General features: G+C 39.2%; 1 protein-coding gene across 1 annotated transcript in view; it reads right to left on the bottom strand.

The window, feature by feature from the left end:
• Positions 1-19591, bottom strand: part of LOC143274668 (RIMS-binding protein 2-like) — a 127417-nt gene that overhangs the window by 17195 nt on the left and 90631 nt on the right. Inside the window, exons 21-25 of the mRNA XM_076578541.1 lie at positions 16261-16368; positions 10166-10312; positions 3472-3649; positions 2145-2930; positions 491-624 (exon numbers count right to left, since the gene is read on the bottom strand). Coding sequence (XP_076434656.1) covers positions 491-624; positions 2145-2930; positions 3472-3649; positions 10166-10312; positions 16261-16368 — 1353 coding nt within the window. The remainder of the gene's footprint in view (positions 1-490; positions 625-2144; positions 2931-3471; positions 3650-10165; positions 10313-16260; positions 16369-19591) is intronic.

Raw genomic sequence — 19591 nt, 5'->3', positions numbered from 1 at the left:
AAACTCATGACCAAGGATAGGCACTTAATAACAATAATAATAATGATGATGATGATAATAACCTCATGACCAAGGATAGGCTCTTTATAAGTATCAATAATAATAATAATAAGAAGAAAACAGAAGAAGAAGATTAATAATAACCTCATAACCAAGTATAGGCACTATATAAGTATCAATAATAACAATAACAATAATAATGGATACTTTCTGAGCCATTTCCTCCCATAAAGGGAGCTCAATGCGCTTTGCAATAAACATAAAACACACATACATACACACACACATACACAACTTACAAAAAGGAAAAAGAAAAAAAGATTTTAACACACAAAAGCATAAAACAGATTCAAAGACTACGCATTACATTACATACATTTACACAACCAAGGATAGGCACTATATAAGTATCAACAGTGATACTAAATACATCGTGACCCCTGATGATGACAGGCACTTTACAATTATCAACGATAATAACAACAATCACCTCAGAATCCACGTTGGGCGACAACTCCTGCGGGTCATAGTCGTACAAGGCCACCATGCGACGTGCGGGGCCCGGGGCGGGTCGAGGGGCGACCCCGTTGGGCGTCAGGTGACCGTCGCTTTTCACCTTGCCCTCTACACTCCACCATGCGCCAGAGCCAGCCATACAGATACAGACACGCTCGTACAATTTCTCATGCAAGATAACAGATAAAAGTGTTTCTTGATGCAAAAATGATGCAAGTGTTCCTGAGTATCTCCCTCTCATGCAGAAACAATAAACATGTTCTCGAGTCTCTTGCGCAAAATGAGGAGGTGTTCTGGAATTTCTGTCATGCAAAATGATATAATTTCTGGAGGTTTTTTTTTTTTTTTTTTAATGCAAAATTATAATGTTCTCTCTCATGCAAACTAATGCCGTGTTCTCAAGTTGCTTGTGCAAAACAAAGTGTTCTTGAATTTCTGTCATGCAAAATGATATAGTGTTCTGGAGTCTTTATGCAATTGATAGTGTTTTCAAGTCTCTCTCATGCAAAATTAGAAACTGTTTTTGGGTTTCTTTCATGCAAAACAATGTTTTCTAGAGTATCTCATGCAAAATGATGCAGTGTTCTTGTATCTTTTTAAAAATTTATTTATTTATCTATTTTTTACAGCAAAATGATGGTGTTCTTGAGTCTCTTTCATGCAAAATAATAAATCATCATCAAGTCTCTCTCAAAACAAAGTGTTCTGGAGTCTCTCTAATGCAAAATGATACAGTGTTCTTAAGTCTCTAGTATGCAAACAACAACAACAACAAAAAAAACCAAAAAAAAACGTTCTTCAGTTTCTTATGCAAAAAATACAAAGTTCTTAAGTCTCTCTCATGCAAAAAATATAATATTCCTGATGCTCTCTTATGCAAAGGTTACAATGTTCTTGATTCTCTCTTATGCAAAAAAAAAACCACAACAACAGAAAAAACAAACAAACACACAAAAACAAACAATATTCTTGAGTCTCTCTCATGCAAAATAACAATGTTCTTGAGTCTCTCTCATGCAGAATAACAATGTTCTTGAGTACCTCCAATGCATAATAATGAAGGGTTCATGAGTCTCTCTCATGCAGAATACTGAAGTGTCCCAGAAGTCCCTCCCATTTCTAAACATGAAACAAACACACTGGCCACTATGGAACCAGCTTCTGCTATACCAGGAGAGACATTTGATACTGGAGTCTTAACTGGAGGTATTGGCAGTGTTTGGAGAAAATGAGACCTGTTACAGTGTTGGTGTATGCTTTTCTATCATTATCATCATTTTTTTTTTTAAACTGACCACTGTTGACCCACTTTCACATGAACAAACACAGACAAGCACACATACCCACACCCACAACAAACAATTTTCCTTTAAGTTTTGACAAAGGTTACCACTGTAGGCTGATGAATTCACAAACATGATACACCTGTGAAATACGAGGTCCAAAAAGAGGAAAATGAAGATTCATGAAAAATAAAATTACATCAATTCATAAGTGTTTGCATAAATGCAGTATATGCACAAGCACACGCAGAAACAAACATGTAAGAACACAAAACACACAGGCATGCACACACACACACACACACACACACGCGACACACCTCCCTCAAATCAACCCCATCCTACCTGTCGAGCTGCTTTGCTGAGCATTGGTCTGGTTCTCCTTCAGTAACTGTTCCACCAGCTCCGGGTCATCAATGTGGATCTCAGACACCATGTTACAGGGGATGTAACCCTCCCGCCCGTCAGCCTCCCCCCGAAAGAAGCCGTCGGCATCTTTGTCTCCATACACCTTCAGGATCTGGCCCTCCCTGAAGGGCAGCTCTTCGTCCACACAGTCCACGTTGGGTGACATTGTGATGGGGTCATAGTCAAACAAGGCAATGAACAACCGCACAGTGGAATCGTCAATCATCGGCGTCATCTCTTCCGTTATTGAGTCCCTGTCGTTCGCCTCCTCGGATTCTAAGGGAGTGCGACGGGCGGGTTTCGGGGGCGCGCTCTCTGAAGCAGAGTGTCTGCCTTCGTGGATGCGATCGTCTTTGGCTTTATGAGATGGTGAGCTGTGTGCTGAGCCGTGTCCCTGCCCTGAGCCTGGGCGCTGCGTGACGTTCCAGGAATCTCTGGGTTTCCCACCGCCGTAAGAGTCCGGCATCACCCCACGTTGCTTCCCTTGCTCCACGCTGCGGAAGGCGGAAGGTTCGTCCCCCGAGGAGCGGTAACGCTGGGAAATGGGGTCGTGGGCCGGCATGGGTTTGTCGCCTCCCTCCTCCACGGATCTCTGCCGAGGCTGCTGCTGTCGCTTGACGGCGCTGTCTGCACTGTCTGCTGGTGGCGTGGGACGATGGTGGCTTCCATCCGCATCCTCCTCGAAGGACCCCCCTCGCTCCGTGCTGCTGTCACGGGTGATCTCTGTCCAACAGGGCACGGAGCAATGGTCACTGTAGTGACGGAGGGGCATCACTTCTTGTGGACAACACAACACACAGGGGTCAGAGAAGACAGCAAGGTGAAGACTGACAAGCAAAGACAGAGGGGGGGGGGGGAGATAACAATAATAATGTTTTATTCTATTCAAGAAAGACCAATGCCCCATTTCGAAGGGTGCACATACATTAGACTTAACTAATGATGCGCACAAAAATATCATACATGTAATTTATTAATGCTGCCAGAGACAGACAGACAGAGACAGAGTGAAAGAGAATGACAGAGAGACAGAGACACAGAGGGAGAGACACCCAGAGATAAAGACATAGGGAAGCATACAAACAGACAGACAGAGACAGAAAGAGAGGCAAGAGAATTCAAATAAGAAGACAACAACACCCACAACAACACCCACACCCACAACACACACACACACACACACAAACATGCACACACACACACAAACACACACACACACACAGAGTTCATTCACCTAAACACCCCCAACCTCCACCCCCCTCACCAATGGCTGGCACGATCATGGGCGTGGTCAGCAAGCCATCTTTCTGGGACGGGTCTGGTTTCTGACCATGGAACTGTTTCACACCAAACACCGCTTCCTTGTCTCCCCCTGACGCCGGGCCCACAGAGGGAGACACCTTGCGAGGCGCCGGCTTTGGAGACTTTCGGGCCTTCTCCACCTGTGCACCACGCCAGTCACCACTTAGTATGGATCCACTAAAACGTTCTTGGCACGCCTAACCTCCCACCCCCCAAAACAGAAAAAATCCAAACACAGACATTCTTTCCTTTGCTAAACACGAAAACACTATCTTTAAAAAGCATGTAATACTTTCTTCACCAGCCCATGGCTACTTGTAGACAGAATTCAGAACTCAGAAAATGGAGTATGGCTGCCTACATGGCAGGGTAAAAACGGTCATATACATAAAAGCCCACTCGTGTACATATGAGTGAATGTGGGAGTTGCAGTCCACAATCGACGAAGAAGAAGAAGAACTCTGAACTCAAAATAATTTTATTCACAGATCAAGATTTCAGGCACGGCCTATTTTACTTAATCTATCCTTGAACAGATCTTTGGAGCACACGACATCACATGCACTACTTTGTGGGAAGGTCAGCCATACTGTTGTCATAGCCCTGTCCATGTGTGCAGTAAGCCAAAGGATAGATCTTGTCTCCTTAGTAGTAGTAGTAGTAGTGGTTGTAGTTGTAAAGGGAGGGGCTCAACCCTACGTCCTGTGGCTCATACACATCCCATTTATCAAAATGCTTTCGTTTACTGGGTTTGCAAATTGCACAGGCGCATTCTATCAGACTGCAGATCAACCAACAATGTCAAAAAGTGTTTTGCTAAAACTTTTGATTGTGTCCAGGAGGTTTTTTATGGTTGTGGTTGATGGTGCTGTTTTAAATCCAGGTGGCAGTGTGTTTCAGAAGTTAGCGACTAATGGTTATGTGTACTGAAATGTTGAACATGTGTACTTTTCTCTTTCGGTTCATCAGCTTATCATTTACAGATAATGAAAAGAACGATTCAAAGCAAATGATTATCTTCTACTTTGTAGAATATTTCGAAGGTCTCAAGAAGATCTTTGATTTCGATAAGAGGCGCCCAACATTTCAGACCATAGGTTTAGCACCTGAAGACAGACCTATGGTCTGAAACCTGGACACCTCCAATCAAAAGTCTTATTTTACAACCTACAGTTTTTTTTTTATAAACTTTCTCTGTTTGTAGCATTCACATACAGTCTAATTTCGTTCATCTGTTTCCGTGCAGTTCATTAAGACAGCCAGATGTCACAAAAGGTCCCTATTTATCAACATGTTTCCCTACTGTTCTTTGTGCTTCCCCCTCTGTCACATTGCTCTGTTGGACAGATCACATCTTGGAGAAAATAAACATGGGAATGCTTCTTCTTCTGCGGTCACTCGTATACACACGAGTGGGCTTTTACGTGTATGACCATTTTTACCCCGCCATGTAGGCAGCCATACTCCGTTTTCGGGGGTGTGCATGCTGGGTATGTTCTTGTTTCCATAACCCACCGAACGCTGACATGGATTACAGGATCTTTAACGTGCGTATTTGATCTTCTGCTTGCATATACACACGAAGGGGGTTCAGGCACTAGCAGGTCTGCACATATGTTGACCTGGGAGATCGTAAAAATCTCCACCCTTTACCGACCAGGCGCCATCACCGTGATTCGAACCCGGGACCCTCAGATTGACAGTCCAACGCTTTAACCACTCGGCTATTGCGATGGGAATGCATCAAGCATGCATGTCTGCAGGCCAAGTCACTTGAAACAACAGACCACTGTTCACCACCACCACGGCTGCTGCAACTTGATCACATGATGTCATCGCTCAAACCCAACTCAAAGCCTGCAGTATAGTCTCCACCATGGGCTGTTGAGCTCAGTACTACAGCAAAAACAAAACAAAGCAAAAAAAAAAAAAAAAGAAGGAAAAAAAAAAAGGTTCAAAGTTCTTCATTTGTCGGACAGTATTCTGCCAAATGCGATGAATTACTAATCCCATTCACAATTCTTTTTGCATAAAAACAATACATCCAACACGGCTAAACTGACTGCTGTGCAATCTTTTATATGAGAAAACTGAGAGAGACAGAAAAACAGCAACAATATGTAGCTACATGTATCATTAAAAAAAGAAAAGAAAAAAAAAGAGAGTAACAAAGAAAACGATGTAAATGGACTCATGAGTCAAAGACTTTCACAAAATGCTAACAAAATACACATGATCATTTCCTTCGACTCAGTTTGAAAACCTCCAATTTAGGGTGAAGTTTCACAACACAATTTAAAAAAAGCAAAACAGTCAGGACTGCAAGATGGAACATGAACTCGGCACTGTAATGTTGTAGCAGACACCAGCAAACCAAAGCAAAACACAAAATACAACAAGGAACATGCCAAACACAGGAGCTGAGGAGGAAGAAAGGATGACCCCCCCCCCCCCCCCCCCCCCCCAAAAAAAAAAGAGATAAAACAAGGAGAAAAAACCCCACCAAGGAAGGAAGGAAAGATTTCAAAAGAAAGACAGAAAGAAAAGGATGGGGAGGGGAGGGGAAGGGAAAGGGTTTCACACAAAACACAAACCAAATATAAAGAGAAACAAACATCATAAAGCACACATCAGATTTACCCTCGTCTGTCTGTCTCCCCACCCCTCGGAAAGAGAGAGAGACAGAGACAGAGAGAGAGAGAGAGAGAGAGAAACGAACATGACCAGAGGAAGCAATTTACAATGGACCTGTCCAACCATACACAGAAACTGCAATGATTTTCTGAGACAATGTTGTATATGTATCATGTCAAGTATGCAAATACATATTTCCACATGAGGGTGTTTTTTTTTTGGGTTTTTTTGTTTGTTTGGTTTTTTTTGGTTTTTTTTTTATTTTTTATTTTTTTTTTTTATTTTTTTTTTACTATTTGTTAAATAACATTTTGTGACCTAGTATTTGAGATGTAACATTTGTTAATTGTTCCGGGGGTACTTCTGGTGTATAGCTGCCGTGCTTTATTTGGGATCATTAGTAATTGAAAGCTGAACACTGAAATGCATATGTCCTTTGCGGTAAGACATTCATGGTATGAAATTGAAAGGTAATGTTAGTGATGCAAAGTATTCAACGTGTAGAATCTGATAATCGTGTCTGAATATGTCACATTTATGATAAAACAGCTGCATGATATCTTCTAAATACAAAATGGAGATTGCTTTTTATGACTGTAAATTTCAGAGACCTTTTCAATGCACTTTCTTAAAAAAAAAAAGAAAAAAAAGTAACATTTGAAAACTGTTTTCACAAAGTATTACTGCTACATCACCATTCAAAGTTAACATTTAAAATGTAGAGATATGCATGGAATTTAAAAATTACAAATGGACACTGAGTGTCCACATATGTTGATAATTACTGAAGATGTCAGATCTATGAGGTATAAGTACACCCAGTGCACTCACCACCTGTGTTTCTGGTGACCATTTCAGATCTAAAACTAAGCAGGCTGAATTTGTCTTGGAAGATTTGTGGTCAAGGTTTAAAACAGAAAAAAGACATCTGATTCATGTCACTGCAATGATCCATAATTGTGGAACACTTGTGGGAACCAGAAGCTACCTTTGTGTGTGTGTGTGTGTGTGTGTGTGTGTGTGTGTGTGTGTGTGTGTGTGTGTGTGTGTGTGTGTGTGTGTAAATACAAGATCTGTGATCTGGGCTGTAACATGGTAAATCAAATACCAAAAGTATACATTTGTGAAGTGATATCTGCTGTCTTAAGTCCAAAACATATAAATAGAAAAAATATAACAAGTGATGTTGCTTTGACTTTATAAGCCCCTAAATTAAGGTCTTGATTTTTAACACTAAAATATGTAAAAGTATAAACTGAGCTGAAAATGCATCTAATATTGAATATGTCACATTCATGACCTGCAGTAGCAATATGAAATTAATTATCTTGAGCACTAAATAAAATAATTGGTCTGGAATGTGTCTGTCCAATATTTGAAATGTATCTGAAAAGGGAATAAGTAAAAGTTAAGATCTGATACTGAGAACATCACACTTGCGATGTTTTGGAAGGTGTGCTAAAAAAAAAAAAAAAAAAAAAAAAAAGAGCATCACTAAGAAGAGATTGTACTTTCAGCAACAAAAGAAAGCAATACGTATCATGCACTAAACAAAATGCATACACCTATAATGTTAATGACTGAAATTCTATCTTGCCCTACATTCACACACACAGCTCAGAGAGAGAGAGAGAGAGGGGGGGGGGGGGGGGGCACAGAAAGAGACCAAGAGAAGTGAAAACTGAACATTAATCTCATGAATAAAACAAAATGTTTGTCTTACTCTGTCATTGTCCAATACACAACCATTCTTAAGTTAATTAGATCTATTAAAAGAGATTGACGAAGAAAAAAAAAACATGGGGAAGAGGGGTTGAAGAAAGACAGCTGAACCAGACCCTACCGTTTTCTTTAAAAACAAAAGAGGTAACTAATGTTATCACAGTCATATGACAACATTTGAATTTGTTATTCTCAAAACTTAGCATTTTCATCCGACATACTGATTAATAGCAAGCCATTCTATCTTTTTTTTTTTTACTTCAAATAAAAACTGCTTAATATCAAAGTTAAAAAGAAAAAAAAAATTACAGTGAACAAAATACACGAATACATGTTCATGTTAGAAAAGCACAAACATGCTTCTACCATCTTCCTTGTACCAGTCACTACAAAATATGTCTGACCCCCCCCCCCCCCCTTAACCACCCCAACCCCCATGCCCCCCCCCAAAAAAAAACAACAACACAAACCCATGTGATGTAACAAGACTGAAACTGTGCCTTGCAGAATTCTGAAACAAGTCTGTGTGAATGTACGGGTCAGATTTCATCCAGACCATCCATACCATCAAAACAACTTACAACTGAAAAAAAAAAAGAATTTTGCCTGCATGGGATTTTTCTATGGACAGCCCAGCATTGTTCAGTCATTGTATCTGCCCTAGTGGGGGGGCGTGGGGGTGGGTGGGTGGGGGGCTGAACAGAAACTGAAGGATAAAATAATGGGGGGAAAGATGGGGGGGGGGGGACGGGGAAGGTGGAGGGAGAGAGGGGAGGGGGTGTCAGGAGGTTGGGGGGGTGGGGGTAGATCATGTGGGGGGGTAGATATGGACGAATGGTTTGACATCAGTGGAGGACAGTTTACCAAACATGAATTTGATTCGAGACAATTGCGTTACTGAAACTGAAATCACCTCCGCCCTGTTTGAGTCAGTATCTAAAGAGTCAATTCATCTAAAAAGTTATATTTTTTCTTGCTCAAATATAACCACAAAATATAGCCATTTACATTAGTGAACATGAACAGTGCTGAAAACATCCTTCAGAATCAGCATTACCTGATCTTGAAATAAAGCAAAGTAATTAGCCAACATACATGCTCTTGAAAAGGTTAGATTAGTACATTTCAAGCAAATGTATACAGGCAGTATAATTTGTGTTAGTTATGATATACATTGTGTTTATGATATTGTGTTATGTGCAAATACATTTTTTTTTCTTCTGAATACCAGCTAAAAATTGTTTTACCATTTTGATCTTAAAACCTATACAAATAATGACATGGAATGTTATTTTGCAGGCGTTCTCTCTGGAAAAAAAAAGTGCATTTTTCAAGTTGGAATTTCGGTGTCTAAGGTTGAAAGAAATTATGTTATAATAATGAAAATATATTGACAGTTTAGATTTCTTTGTACGGATGTTACAAATTGCACAGTATTATTTGTTAGGTATCAGAACACTATTTTATGCAACAGAATATAAAAAATATCACAAACACACACACACACATAAAAAAAACCCACTAAAAATACCAAAGTAAAGTACAACAATGCTTTGAAATTGAGTCTACAAATATGATTCTGGTACTGGTTGGTACGGTGAAAGTAACAGGCTAGGACTATCTAAATTCAGTAATTAAAACATCTGTGCATTTTCCTCGTTTTTCGTGTGTACATGTCATTATTGCTCTGCGTGCGCCCAGAACTGGTTGATACACCAATGTTTTGTTTATCAGACTGATGCTTTGCCCTGATGAAATTAAATCAAAGTGCATGCACACATGTGCATGTGTGTGTGTGTGTGCATGTGTGCATGCACACATGTACATGTATGTGTGTGTGTGTGTGTGTGTGTGTGTGCGAGCGTGTGTGTGCTCATGCAGAGCTGTTGGTTCCTCAGTACAACTTTTAAGTAAATAAAAAACTGAAACATGACAAAACACAATTTTTTTGTATGGTATGAATTTCAAAGCCAGGATACACTGTATGTCTTAAAAAACAACAACAACAAAACAAAACAAACAACAACCCAATATTAATCCATGGCTATGGTTAAAAGTAAAAACCACACACTCAAAACTGCAACTAAACAAGAAAAGCTACAAATAAAAAAAACAAAAACAAAAACAAAAAAAAGGGAAGAAGGGTTGGGAGAGGGGGTGGGGTGGGAGCTGAGCCTCCTACATATATCATCATAGACAAAACAGCACCAAAAAAAAACAAAAATAGTTAACAAAAATGAACCAATCAAATAGCAAGAAGAGAAAAAAAAAAAAAAATCAAGGAGCTGCCCGGTTGTCACCTGACTCGGCAAGTTAGCCACTGAGGAATCTCCATTCTGATTGGAATCGTCTCCACCCAACTCTTCCTCCACCTCCAGAATGTCTGACAGCTCTGAACTGCTAGTTTCTGCGAATGGCTCGGCTATTTGTGTCTCAATTTCTGGGCTCTGAGATGCAATCAATAAAAATCAAAGTTGGCAATAAACAACAAAATGATGTCAATTAAATTAAAACAGAACAAGCCATCTACAAATTAAAAGGCAAATATCTAAGAAAATTTTTGTGGCTGTAAAAGTACTTTCTCCTACTACCAAAATCACCAAGCACTGAAGTACTGCTCTTAGTAAACACACACACACACACACACACACGAACAAATACACAAAACAAATATAAAGCTTTAAAACAAGATAAAATCTGACACAAGAAATGTACGACAACACTACAATTACTCAAAGAGTCCAGAAACGATGCTGATTTAGAACATCAGCAAAAAGCACACAAAATATGCAAACACTCTGTGCACAGTGAAACACACAATGTATTATACAACACACGGACTCAGAGACCCAAAACAGAAATCAAAATAGCAATTGTGTAAAAATACCACGATCAGCAGCATTATATAACTAAGACAAAAACAAAAAACAAAAAAAAACTACAACTAAAAAACAAACAAATTAAGTTCTACCAGTCAAGCCTGAACTTAAAGGGATTCTGGTGAAGCCGTGACAGACAGATCAAGAATGAAGTTCCAGAATCTGAATGAAAAGCGGTCTACAAGCCGAGACCAGTGTTGCTGTGTCTTCTATTGCCATGTCAGTGGGGTTTAAATTTTTTAATTTTTTTTTATAAATATAAATATTTTTGATCAAATCCAGCTTTTGCCATGAACAACCGTATCCATGTCTCAATGTTATTACCACACCATACTTCCCATGAATCAAGTGTGGTCAATCATCATGCAGTTATTTTTGTTTCCTTGTTACACGATGATGATCAAGGTTTTTAAATGCAAGCTTTTAGTTAACTTTATTCAGAACTCCGAAGAGAGAGAGAGAGAGGGAGGAAGAGAGAGAGAGAGAGAGAGAGAGCCAAACTTGGAATCAAGTGTGGTTGATTATTATGCAGTTATTTTCATTTTCTTGTTGGATGATGTTCAAGAAGTGCATGATTTTAGTGAACTTTTATTCAGAGCTTCAGAGACAGACAGAGCCAGTCCTGCCAGTTTGGTTTTATCTGTGAGCTCAGTGCTGGTTTCCCTGAAGAAGAGACAACCAGTGATCATGCAGCGAGTACCCATGACCACAGTGGATGGGATGATTCTCGGCTGGTCAAAACGTTACAGGTCCTAAAGCCTTTCTGCAGCCACGGGGGGCAGTGAATTCATATCCACTGTGTCTAGGGCTTGGTACAGGAAGGCAGTGAATTCATGTCCACTGTGTCTAGGGCTTGGTACAGGAAGGCAGTGAATTCATATCCACTGTGTCTAGGGCTTGGGACAGGAAGGCAGTGAATTCATGTCCACTGTGTCTAGGGCTTGGCACAGGAAGGCAGTGAATTCATGTCCACTGTGTCTAGGGCTTGGTACAGGAAGGCAGTGAATTCATATCCACTGTGTCTAGGGCTTGGTACAGGAAGGCAGTGAATTCATATCCACTGTGTCTAGGGCTTGGTACAGGAAGGCAGTGAATTCGTATCCACTGTGTCTAGGGCTTGGTACAGGAAGGCAGTGAATTCATCTCCACTGTGTTTAGGGCTTGGTACAGGAAGACAGTGAATTCATATCCACTGTGTCTAGGGCTTGGTACAGGAAGACAGTGAATTCATATCCACTGTGTCTAGGGCTTCACATAGGAAGGCAGTGAATTCATATCCACTGTGTCTAGGGCTTGGCATAGGAAGGCAGTGAATTCATATCCACTGTGTCTAGGGCTTGGCATAGGAAGGCAGTGAATTCATATCCACTGTATCTAGGGTTTGGCACAGGAAGGCAGTGAATTCATATCCACTCTGTCTAGGGCTTGGCATAGGAAGGCAGTGAATTCATATCCACTGTGTCTAGGGCTGGGCACAGGAAGGCAGTGAATTCATATCCACTGTGTCTAGGGCTGGGCACAGGAAGGCAGTGAATTCATATCCACTGTGTCTAGGGCTGGGCATAGGAAGGCAGTGAATTCATATCCACTGTGTCTAGCGCTTGGTATAGGAAGGCAGTGAATTCATATCCACTGTGTCTAGGGCTGTGCATAGGAAGGCAGTGAATTCATATCCACTGTGTCTAGGGCTTGGTATAGGAAGGCAGTGAAGTCATATCCACTGTGTCTATGGCCTGGCATAGGAAGGCAGTGAATTCATATCCACTGTGTCCAGGGCTCGGCATAGGAAGGCAGTGAATTCATATCCACTGTATCTAGGGTTTGGCACAGGAAGGCAGTGAATTCATATCCACTCTGTCTAGGGCTTGGCATAGGAAGGCAGTGAATTCATATCCACTGTGTCTAGGGCTGGGCACAGGAAGGCAGTGAATTCATATCCACTGTGTCTAGGGCTGGGCACAGGAAGGCAGTGAATTCATATCCACTGTGTCTAGGGCTGGGCACAGGAAGGCAGTGAATTCATATCCACTGTGTCTAGGGCTTGGCATAGGATGGCAGGGGCCAATTCTCTCTTTCCGCCATTTTAACTCACTCAGTACGGCCAGTCCTCTCTTCTCCTCTACACAGACCCCTCGGATGTCCAGTGGGTGTCTCAATGACCCAACCTTTAGCTTCCGTCATCAGAATTGTGGTATTCTTTATCAACATTCACGTCTTCAGTATAAGAGCCTTCCGCTTGCAATATTTTGATGATGGTAATTGGGGTGAAACGCTGTTAACGTCGTCTCTTTCGCCGTTAGTATGGAAAGAGTTGACCTTCCCCAGCTGAAGTGAGGTACCCATTCATTCCACCTCGGTGGAGAGGAGAATCGGAGTGAAGTGGCTTTTTTAAGGACACAACAACCACATTGAAATGGGCCCCTGAACACTGATCACTGGTGGACACTGGACCGTTGCAACTGATTCTGCCACAACACCTAACGATATGTAGCGGATCAAAAAAAAAAAAAAAAAAAATCCACCATGCTCCCACGGTACATGAAAACTATTTTACTGCATGGCCACACATAACCCCCTCTCTGTTTCAACATGGCCCTGACAGTTGTAAAATGCTTTCCATTCCCTTACAAATCTACAGGATTCTGCAGTTTACCTATTTCCCCCCTTTTTATGAATTAAAACCAAAGCTCCGTTATTTGCTGTAGGTACGATAGATACAAGCATATCATACTCTTGTTATGAAGGGTTATTATTCTCTATTTCTCCAATAAAAGCATCAGTTAAAAAAAAAAAAAGGTGCAATGATGAAAGAAAGTGAATAAGAGTTACAATACAAAAATACATGCAAAGATTTTTTTTTTTTGTTTTTTTTTGTGTGGAAAAGTGAAACATGTTATCACTGTGGTAAATGAAGGCGGAACAAAGTCAAGATACAGGATAACTGTTCTATACCCCTCTATATACTGTATTTTTTGCCTTTTACCGTAATGAAGTCTTTCATCAATATAAATAAATCTTCAATTATCTCAAAATAATATCATAATAAAAAAAAAAAGAAGGTTATGCAAAATAAAGATGACTGCACAGAATGAAAAATCCGAGTCTAAACTCTAAGCCAATACTTTAATATATGTATTTTATATATATATATATATATATATATATATATATATATATATATATATATATGTATTTATATATATATATATCTAAAAATAAACAAACAAAAATATATCTAAAAAATGAAACAAACAAAAACTTTGACAATATAATTAATTCTACATGACAATGTTGTCTCGGGAACTTTTTTCTCTCCAGAATTCTATCTTTCTATTCTTGTAAGGACAGTAAAACAAAAACAAAAAATAAACAAACACAAACAACAACAACAAAAACCAAAGAAGAAAAAGGCCAAGGTCTTCATACATAAAAGAAAATTTTCAGTATAATATCTTTTTTTTTTTAACTACCACTATTCTATCTTCTTATAAACCAAATCATCCATTTACTTACTCACTTTACTGATCATTTCCTGCAGTTAGTCACAACACTGAAAATAACTGATCACAGAAAACTTGACCAGAGGGACAAATACCACTCAGTTATCACTCTTAACAATTCACAATTTCATTAAAGTCAACAAAATTAAAAAGATCTAAAATTAAAGAAAGAAAAATTTTAAAAAGCACCAGAGCACAGACCAGACAAATCAAAAGTGTTAACGATACTGCCAGCTTTTATCTTGGACAAAAAAAAAAAAAAAAAAAAAAAAAAAAAAAAATGAAGAGGCCACACAAAATGCTATTCAAGGAAACATGCATAACAAGTTGCATAAATATAAAACGTCTTCACAAAACATAGGTGAATAAATAACTAAGCAAAGAAAATAACAATCCGACAGTTAAATAATTCATCAAATGACATGAAATCAAAAGAATCCTGGCGTAAATCAAATACCAACAAACTAATAGAAGGGAAATAGGTCAAAAGCACTGACAGGGTTTTTTTTCAAAAGCTAGTTGAGCTTACAGTTCTGAAAACAAGCAGAATTCATGATCATATCACTGGTTCAGGTCATGCTAACGAGCTTGACATGCTTCATAACAGATTAAGAATAACTACCCTGTCCCTGTTAAGTGCTTTACAACAGGTTAAGAACAATCATCCACTTGAGTTATTGTGACACTTCAGTTATGTGTTTACTTTCATGTTTCTTCATCAATGATGCTATTAGATGAGTAAATGTGTGAATGTAAGTATCCATTTGCATAAGTGTGTGTGTGTGTGTGTGTGTGTGTGTGTGTGTGTGTGTGTGTGTGTGTGTGTGTGGATGCATAAGCATGCTTGGAATGACACCTATGTAATATATTTGCATGTGTGCAAAATATTGCGAAGGCATGTACACAAATGAATGCTCATCTTTAACCATGCACCATGCAAACAGACAGAACTGCCGGTCAACAGTTCCACTTTCAACTGTCAGATCTCTATGTGTGAGAAAAGCTTACAGGAAAAACTGTGGGTCACTACCACTAGAATGAGAGCAAAGGGGGCATGCATGGACCACCAACTGGTCAGCAAAACCCCCAGAGCTGATCTTTATTGACACTGCAAGGCAGCAGAGCTGATCTTTATTGACACTGCAAGGCAGCAGAGCTGATCTTTATTGACACTGCAAGGCAGCAGAGCTGATCTTTATTGACACTGCAAGGCAGCAGAGCTGATCTTTATTGACACTGCAAGGCAGCAGAACTGATCTTTATTGACACTGCAAGGCAGCAGAACTGATCTTTATTGACACTGCAAGGCAGCAGAACTGATCTTTATTGACACTGCAAGGCAGCAGAGCTGATCTTTATTGACACTGCAAGGCAGCAGAGCTGCTTGACCAGCAGACTTTGGTCTCTGAACAATCAGAGAAAGCAGAACTTTCTGGGGAGTTGTGTCTTGGTTTCTGTCTGTCTGTCTGTCTGTCTTGTTTCTTAGCTATCAACCTATCTAGTCATTTATACAAACTATCAAAGCAAGCATAGCATTGGTTTATCTATCTATCTATCTGTTTCTTTCATTTCTATTTTAGTTGAATCATCATTTATACAAACTATCAAAGCAAGCATAGCATTGGTTTATCTATCTATCTATCTATCTCTTTCATTTCTATTTTAGTTGAATCATCATTCATACAAACTATCAAAGCAAGCATAACATTAATTATTTATCAGTTAAATGATCATTCATAAATATAAAGCAAGCATAGCATTGATTCATAAATATATCCATCTTCATCTAATATGCTTATTCTATAATAAAATATTTATCTGTTATATTACCAGTTTGTTAACTTGAAGCCAAGTGTGCAGTGGCAAATTAATTAAAAAAAAAAAAAAGTGTAGAAACTTGCTTGCAGAATGTGACATGGAGGCAAGACATCACAACGCGCACACACACACACACACACGATCACACACACACACACACACAGAGGGTGCAACCATGAGGAGGACAAGTCTACTGACAGGGCTCTCAGCTTCCTGGAAGGCGGCTTCGATTTCTTCGTCCGTCTCATGGCCGGCCTGATCTCCCCCGCCCCCGCCACCGCCCCCGCCACCGCTGACCTTAGGGGACTACAGGGAGGGGAGAGAAGGCAAAGAAACAGACCTCTTCAAACAAAAAAACCGCATGCAGCATTCACATAGACACACTCAAAGCCATTGAAATAATCCTCAACAGGCTGCACTGAGACATCTGAAAGGGTGAAAAAGACAAGACAGTGAGAACAGAGAGAGAGAGAGAGAGAGAGAGAGAGAGAGAGAGAGAGAGAGAGCAGAGAGGCAGACAGACTGAAAAGAGAACAGAAAATCCATGAACATCAATTAACGTGTTTCCACAAATTGGAAAATTTTAAAGAAAAGCAAACAAATAAAATTTATCTTAAAAAAAGAGAGAAAGATAACATTTTCTGCTTAAAAACAACAGTGATCAAACCATGCAACATTTCAGTTCCTCCCTGGATGCAAACCTTTACATCTACCAACTCAAGGGCACAGTTCCCAGAAGAAAAAAAAATCATGTTATCATGCAGCATTACCTCCCATGCTGAACCATGCATTTGACAAGTTCAACTCTACAAAGTTTTTTTCCAGAAGTAAAAAAAACAAACAAAAACATGTGTGCTGTTTTCTTTGCTCAGTCCTTTTCTTCGGCATCAGTGTCTTCATGATTAAACTTGCTCTCTGCATTCAGAATCCAAATTTCTTTTTTTCAAAATCAATCAGTGGAGAAGTAGAAGTATCTACTGCGACACTTGCTCCTTGAATATTCCATGAACAAACATGCACTTTCAAGTAAGAGATTACAATGATAGTTCACATTACATTTTTTGGGGGGTCAAAATCAAGATTCAGTGCATTCCTGTCTAGTTTTTGGGGTGTTTTTTTTTTGTTTGTTTGGTTGTTTTTTTGTTTAATTTTGCTGTCAAAATCAAGATTCAGTGCATTCCTGTCTTTTTTTTTTTTTTTTTTTTTTTGCTGTCAAAATCAAGATTCTGTGCATTCCTGTCTAGTTTTTTTTGTTTTTTTGCTGTCAAAATCAAGATTCTGTGCATTCCTGTCTTTTTTTTTTCTTTTTTTTTTGTCAAAATCAAGATTCTGTGCATTCCTGTCTAGTTTTTTTTGCTGTCAAAATCAAGATTCTGTGCATTCCTGTCTTGTTTTTTTTTTTGCTGTCAAAATCAAGATTCTGTGCATTCCAAGAAACAGGGACAGACTATCACCTTGGAGCCATACTGCCACAGTCTCTGCCTTCTACTCATTGGGAACTGTACATGACAAGGACAACATCTTTTTTGACAATTGTAGTCTTCTTCGAAACGAAGCCTAAATGATGTACAGGGCCTTCACATTCATCAACAGATGACTTCTGATTCTTCTGAAGTCTGATCTGAGGTTTTATGTGGTTTTTTATTTATTTATTTATTCAATGGTTCATCTATTTATTCAAACTATTAGCAAACTCTCAAATGAACAAGAAAAAATTTGATGTAAGTTACAGCATGCATAAAACTGACTGTATACATTATATGTACAAAACTATTCCTAAGTTTTCAGTTACAGGTTCATGTTAGAAAATTATCATGAAATGATGATGCTTGGGTAGAAGGGTTTTGATGGTTAAAAACTCAAGTCTGAACAAAGACTAAAACATAGGACTCTAAAATTGGTATCTATCAATAAAGTGTGTGTGTGTGTGTGTGTGTGTGTGTGTGTGTGTGTGTGTGTGTGTGTGTGTGTGTGTGTGTGTGTGTGTGTAAGCAAATGTGTAATTAATATTGCCTACAACTGTATTATCTGGTCAGTTGTTGATTCATTTTACACAGTTTCACACCTTTACTCACTGTGGTTGCACACAAGTGCTACACAAACGGTCCACAGACTTTACTTAAGTAAAACTGCAATGATAACAATCACCTGCGTCAAGTAAAATGAGAAAATTAAAATTAAAAATTAAAAATATTGCTTAGAGCCCAGCCGACCATGAAGGCCATAAGTAAAATGAGAAGCTAAAATAAATACAGAAGCTAAAAGTGTAATCAACCATGCATACAAAATTAAAAGAAAATGAAGAATAATAATAATAATAATAATAATAATCATAATCATAATAATAAAAACGGTTGTTTCCTTTTTTTTTTTTTTTGTTTATCTTGCATACATCTATCTCTCTCACCATCCCCCCCCCCAACCCCTTCTCTTACACACACACCCCTCCACCACCAACACTACCCACACCACAAACAACCCAGGCTTTTTCCACAAAGCAACATTTAATCTGATGTTGAAATGGATCAACAACAAAGTGACAAAAGTGACAAATATGGTGTTATGGAGTACTACTTCAGGAGCCTGGCAAGACAAAAACAACAGTCAAAATCCTGTTGTGTCTGAAGCGAATGAAACATAAATCAATCAAAGAGACAACCAAGCTACTCTTCCACCATCACTTGTTTCCCGAGTGAAAAACTACACGGACAGAGCTAAAGAAAAGTTGTGCAGCAGTGCTGAAACCAATCATTTTGTAGTGTACAGGGTCTTCTACTGGACTAAAAAAACAGGGAGGAAAGCATAAATACCATCTCCCTTGGCGTTGATTCAAAAGAAGAAAAGATCTTCAGGTCTCTGTCAATTGTCTAGATCTATCACCAGGGACTGACTGTTTCTGTCTACAGTCTGTTATACTCATTGATCAGGCTGCAACCGCTCGCCCCCCCCCCCCCCCCCCCCCCCCCACACACACACACCCTCCCACAATCATATCTGTCTTTTATTCCATTTTACAGAAATCATATATTAACAATATCAGGTAGGCTAAACAATAGAACACACACACAAACACACACACACAAACTGAACACCACTGTCATTTGGATAACATTTTCAGACAGCTATAAACATTTGCACAGACTTAACAATGATCATGTACTAACTAACCCAAGCACACAGGTCTACAAAGACCAACAGTTTCAGCTGTGGTTTGCAGGGCATTGTACTAACTGACCGCATGCAATTCATTAACAACAATCATGTCCTAACTGACCATATGCAGATCATTAACAATGATCATGATTGTACTAACTGACCGTATGCAGATCATTAACAACAATCATGTCCTAACTGAGGTATGCAGATCATTAACAACAATCATGTCCTAACTGAGGTATGCAGATCATTAACAATGATCATGTACTAACTGACCGTATGCAGATCATTAACAATGATCATGTACTAACTGACTGTATGCAGATCATTAACAATGATCATGTACTAACTGACCGTATGCAGACCATTAACA

This window comes from Babylonia areolata, chromosome 29 (genome assembly GCF_041734735.1).
Source record: "Babylonia areolata isolate BAREFJ2019XMU chromosome 29, ASM4173473v1, whole genome shotgun sequence".
NCBI classification, from domain to species: Eukaryota; Metazoa; Mollusca; class Gastropoda; order Neogastropoda; family Buccinidae; genus Babylonia; species Babylonia areolata.
This window is presented reverse-complemented; position numbering and strand designations above follow the sequence as displayed.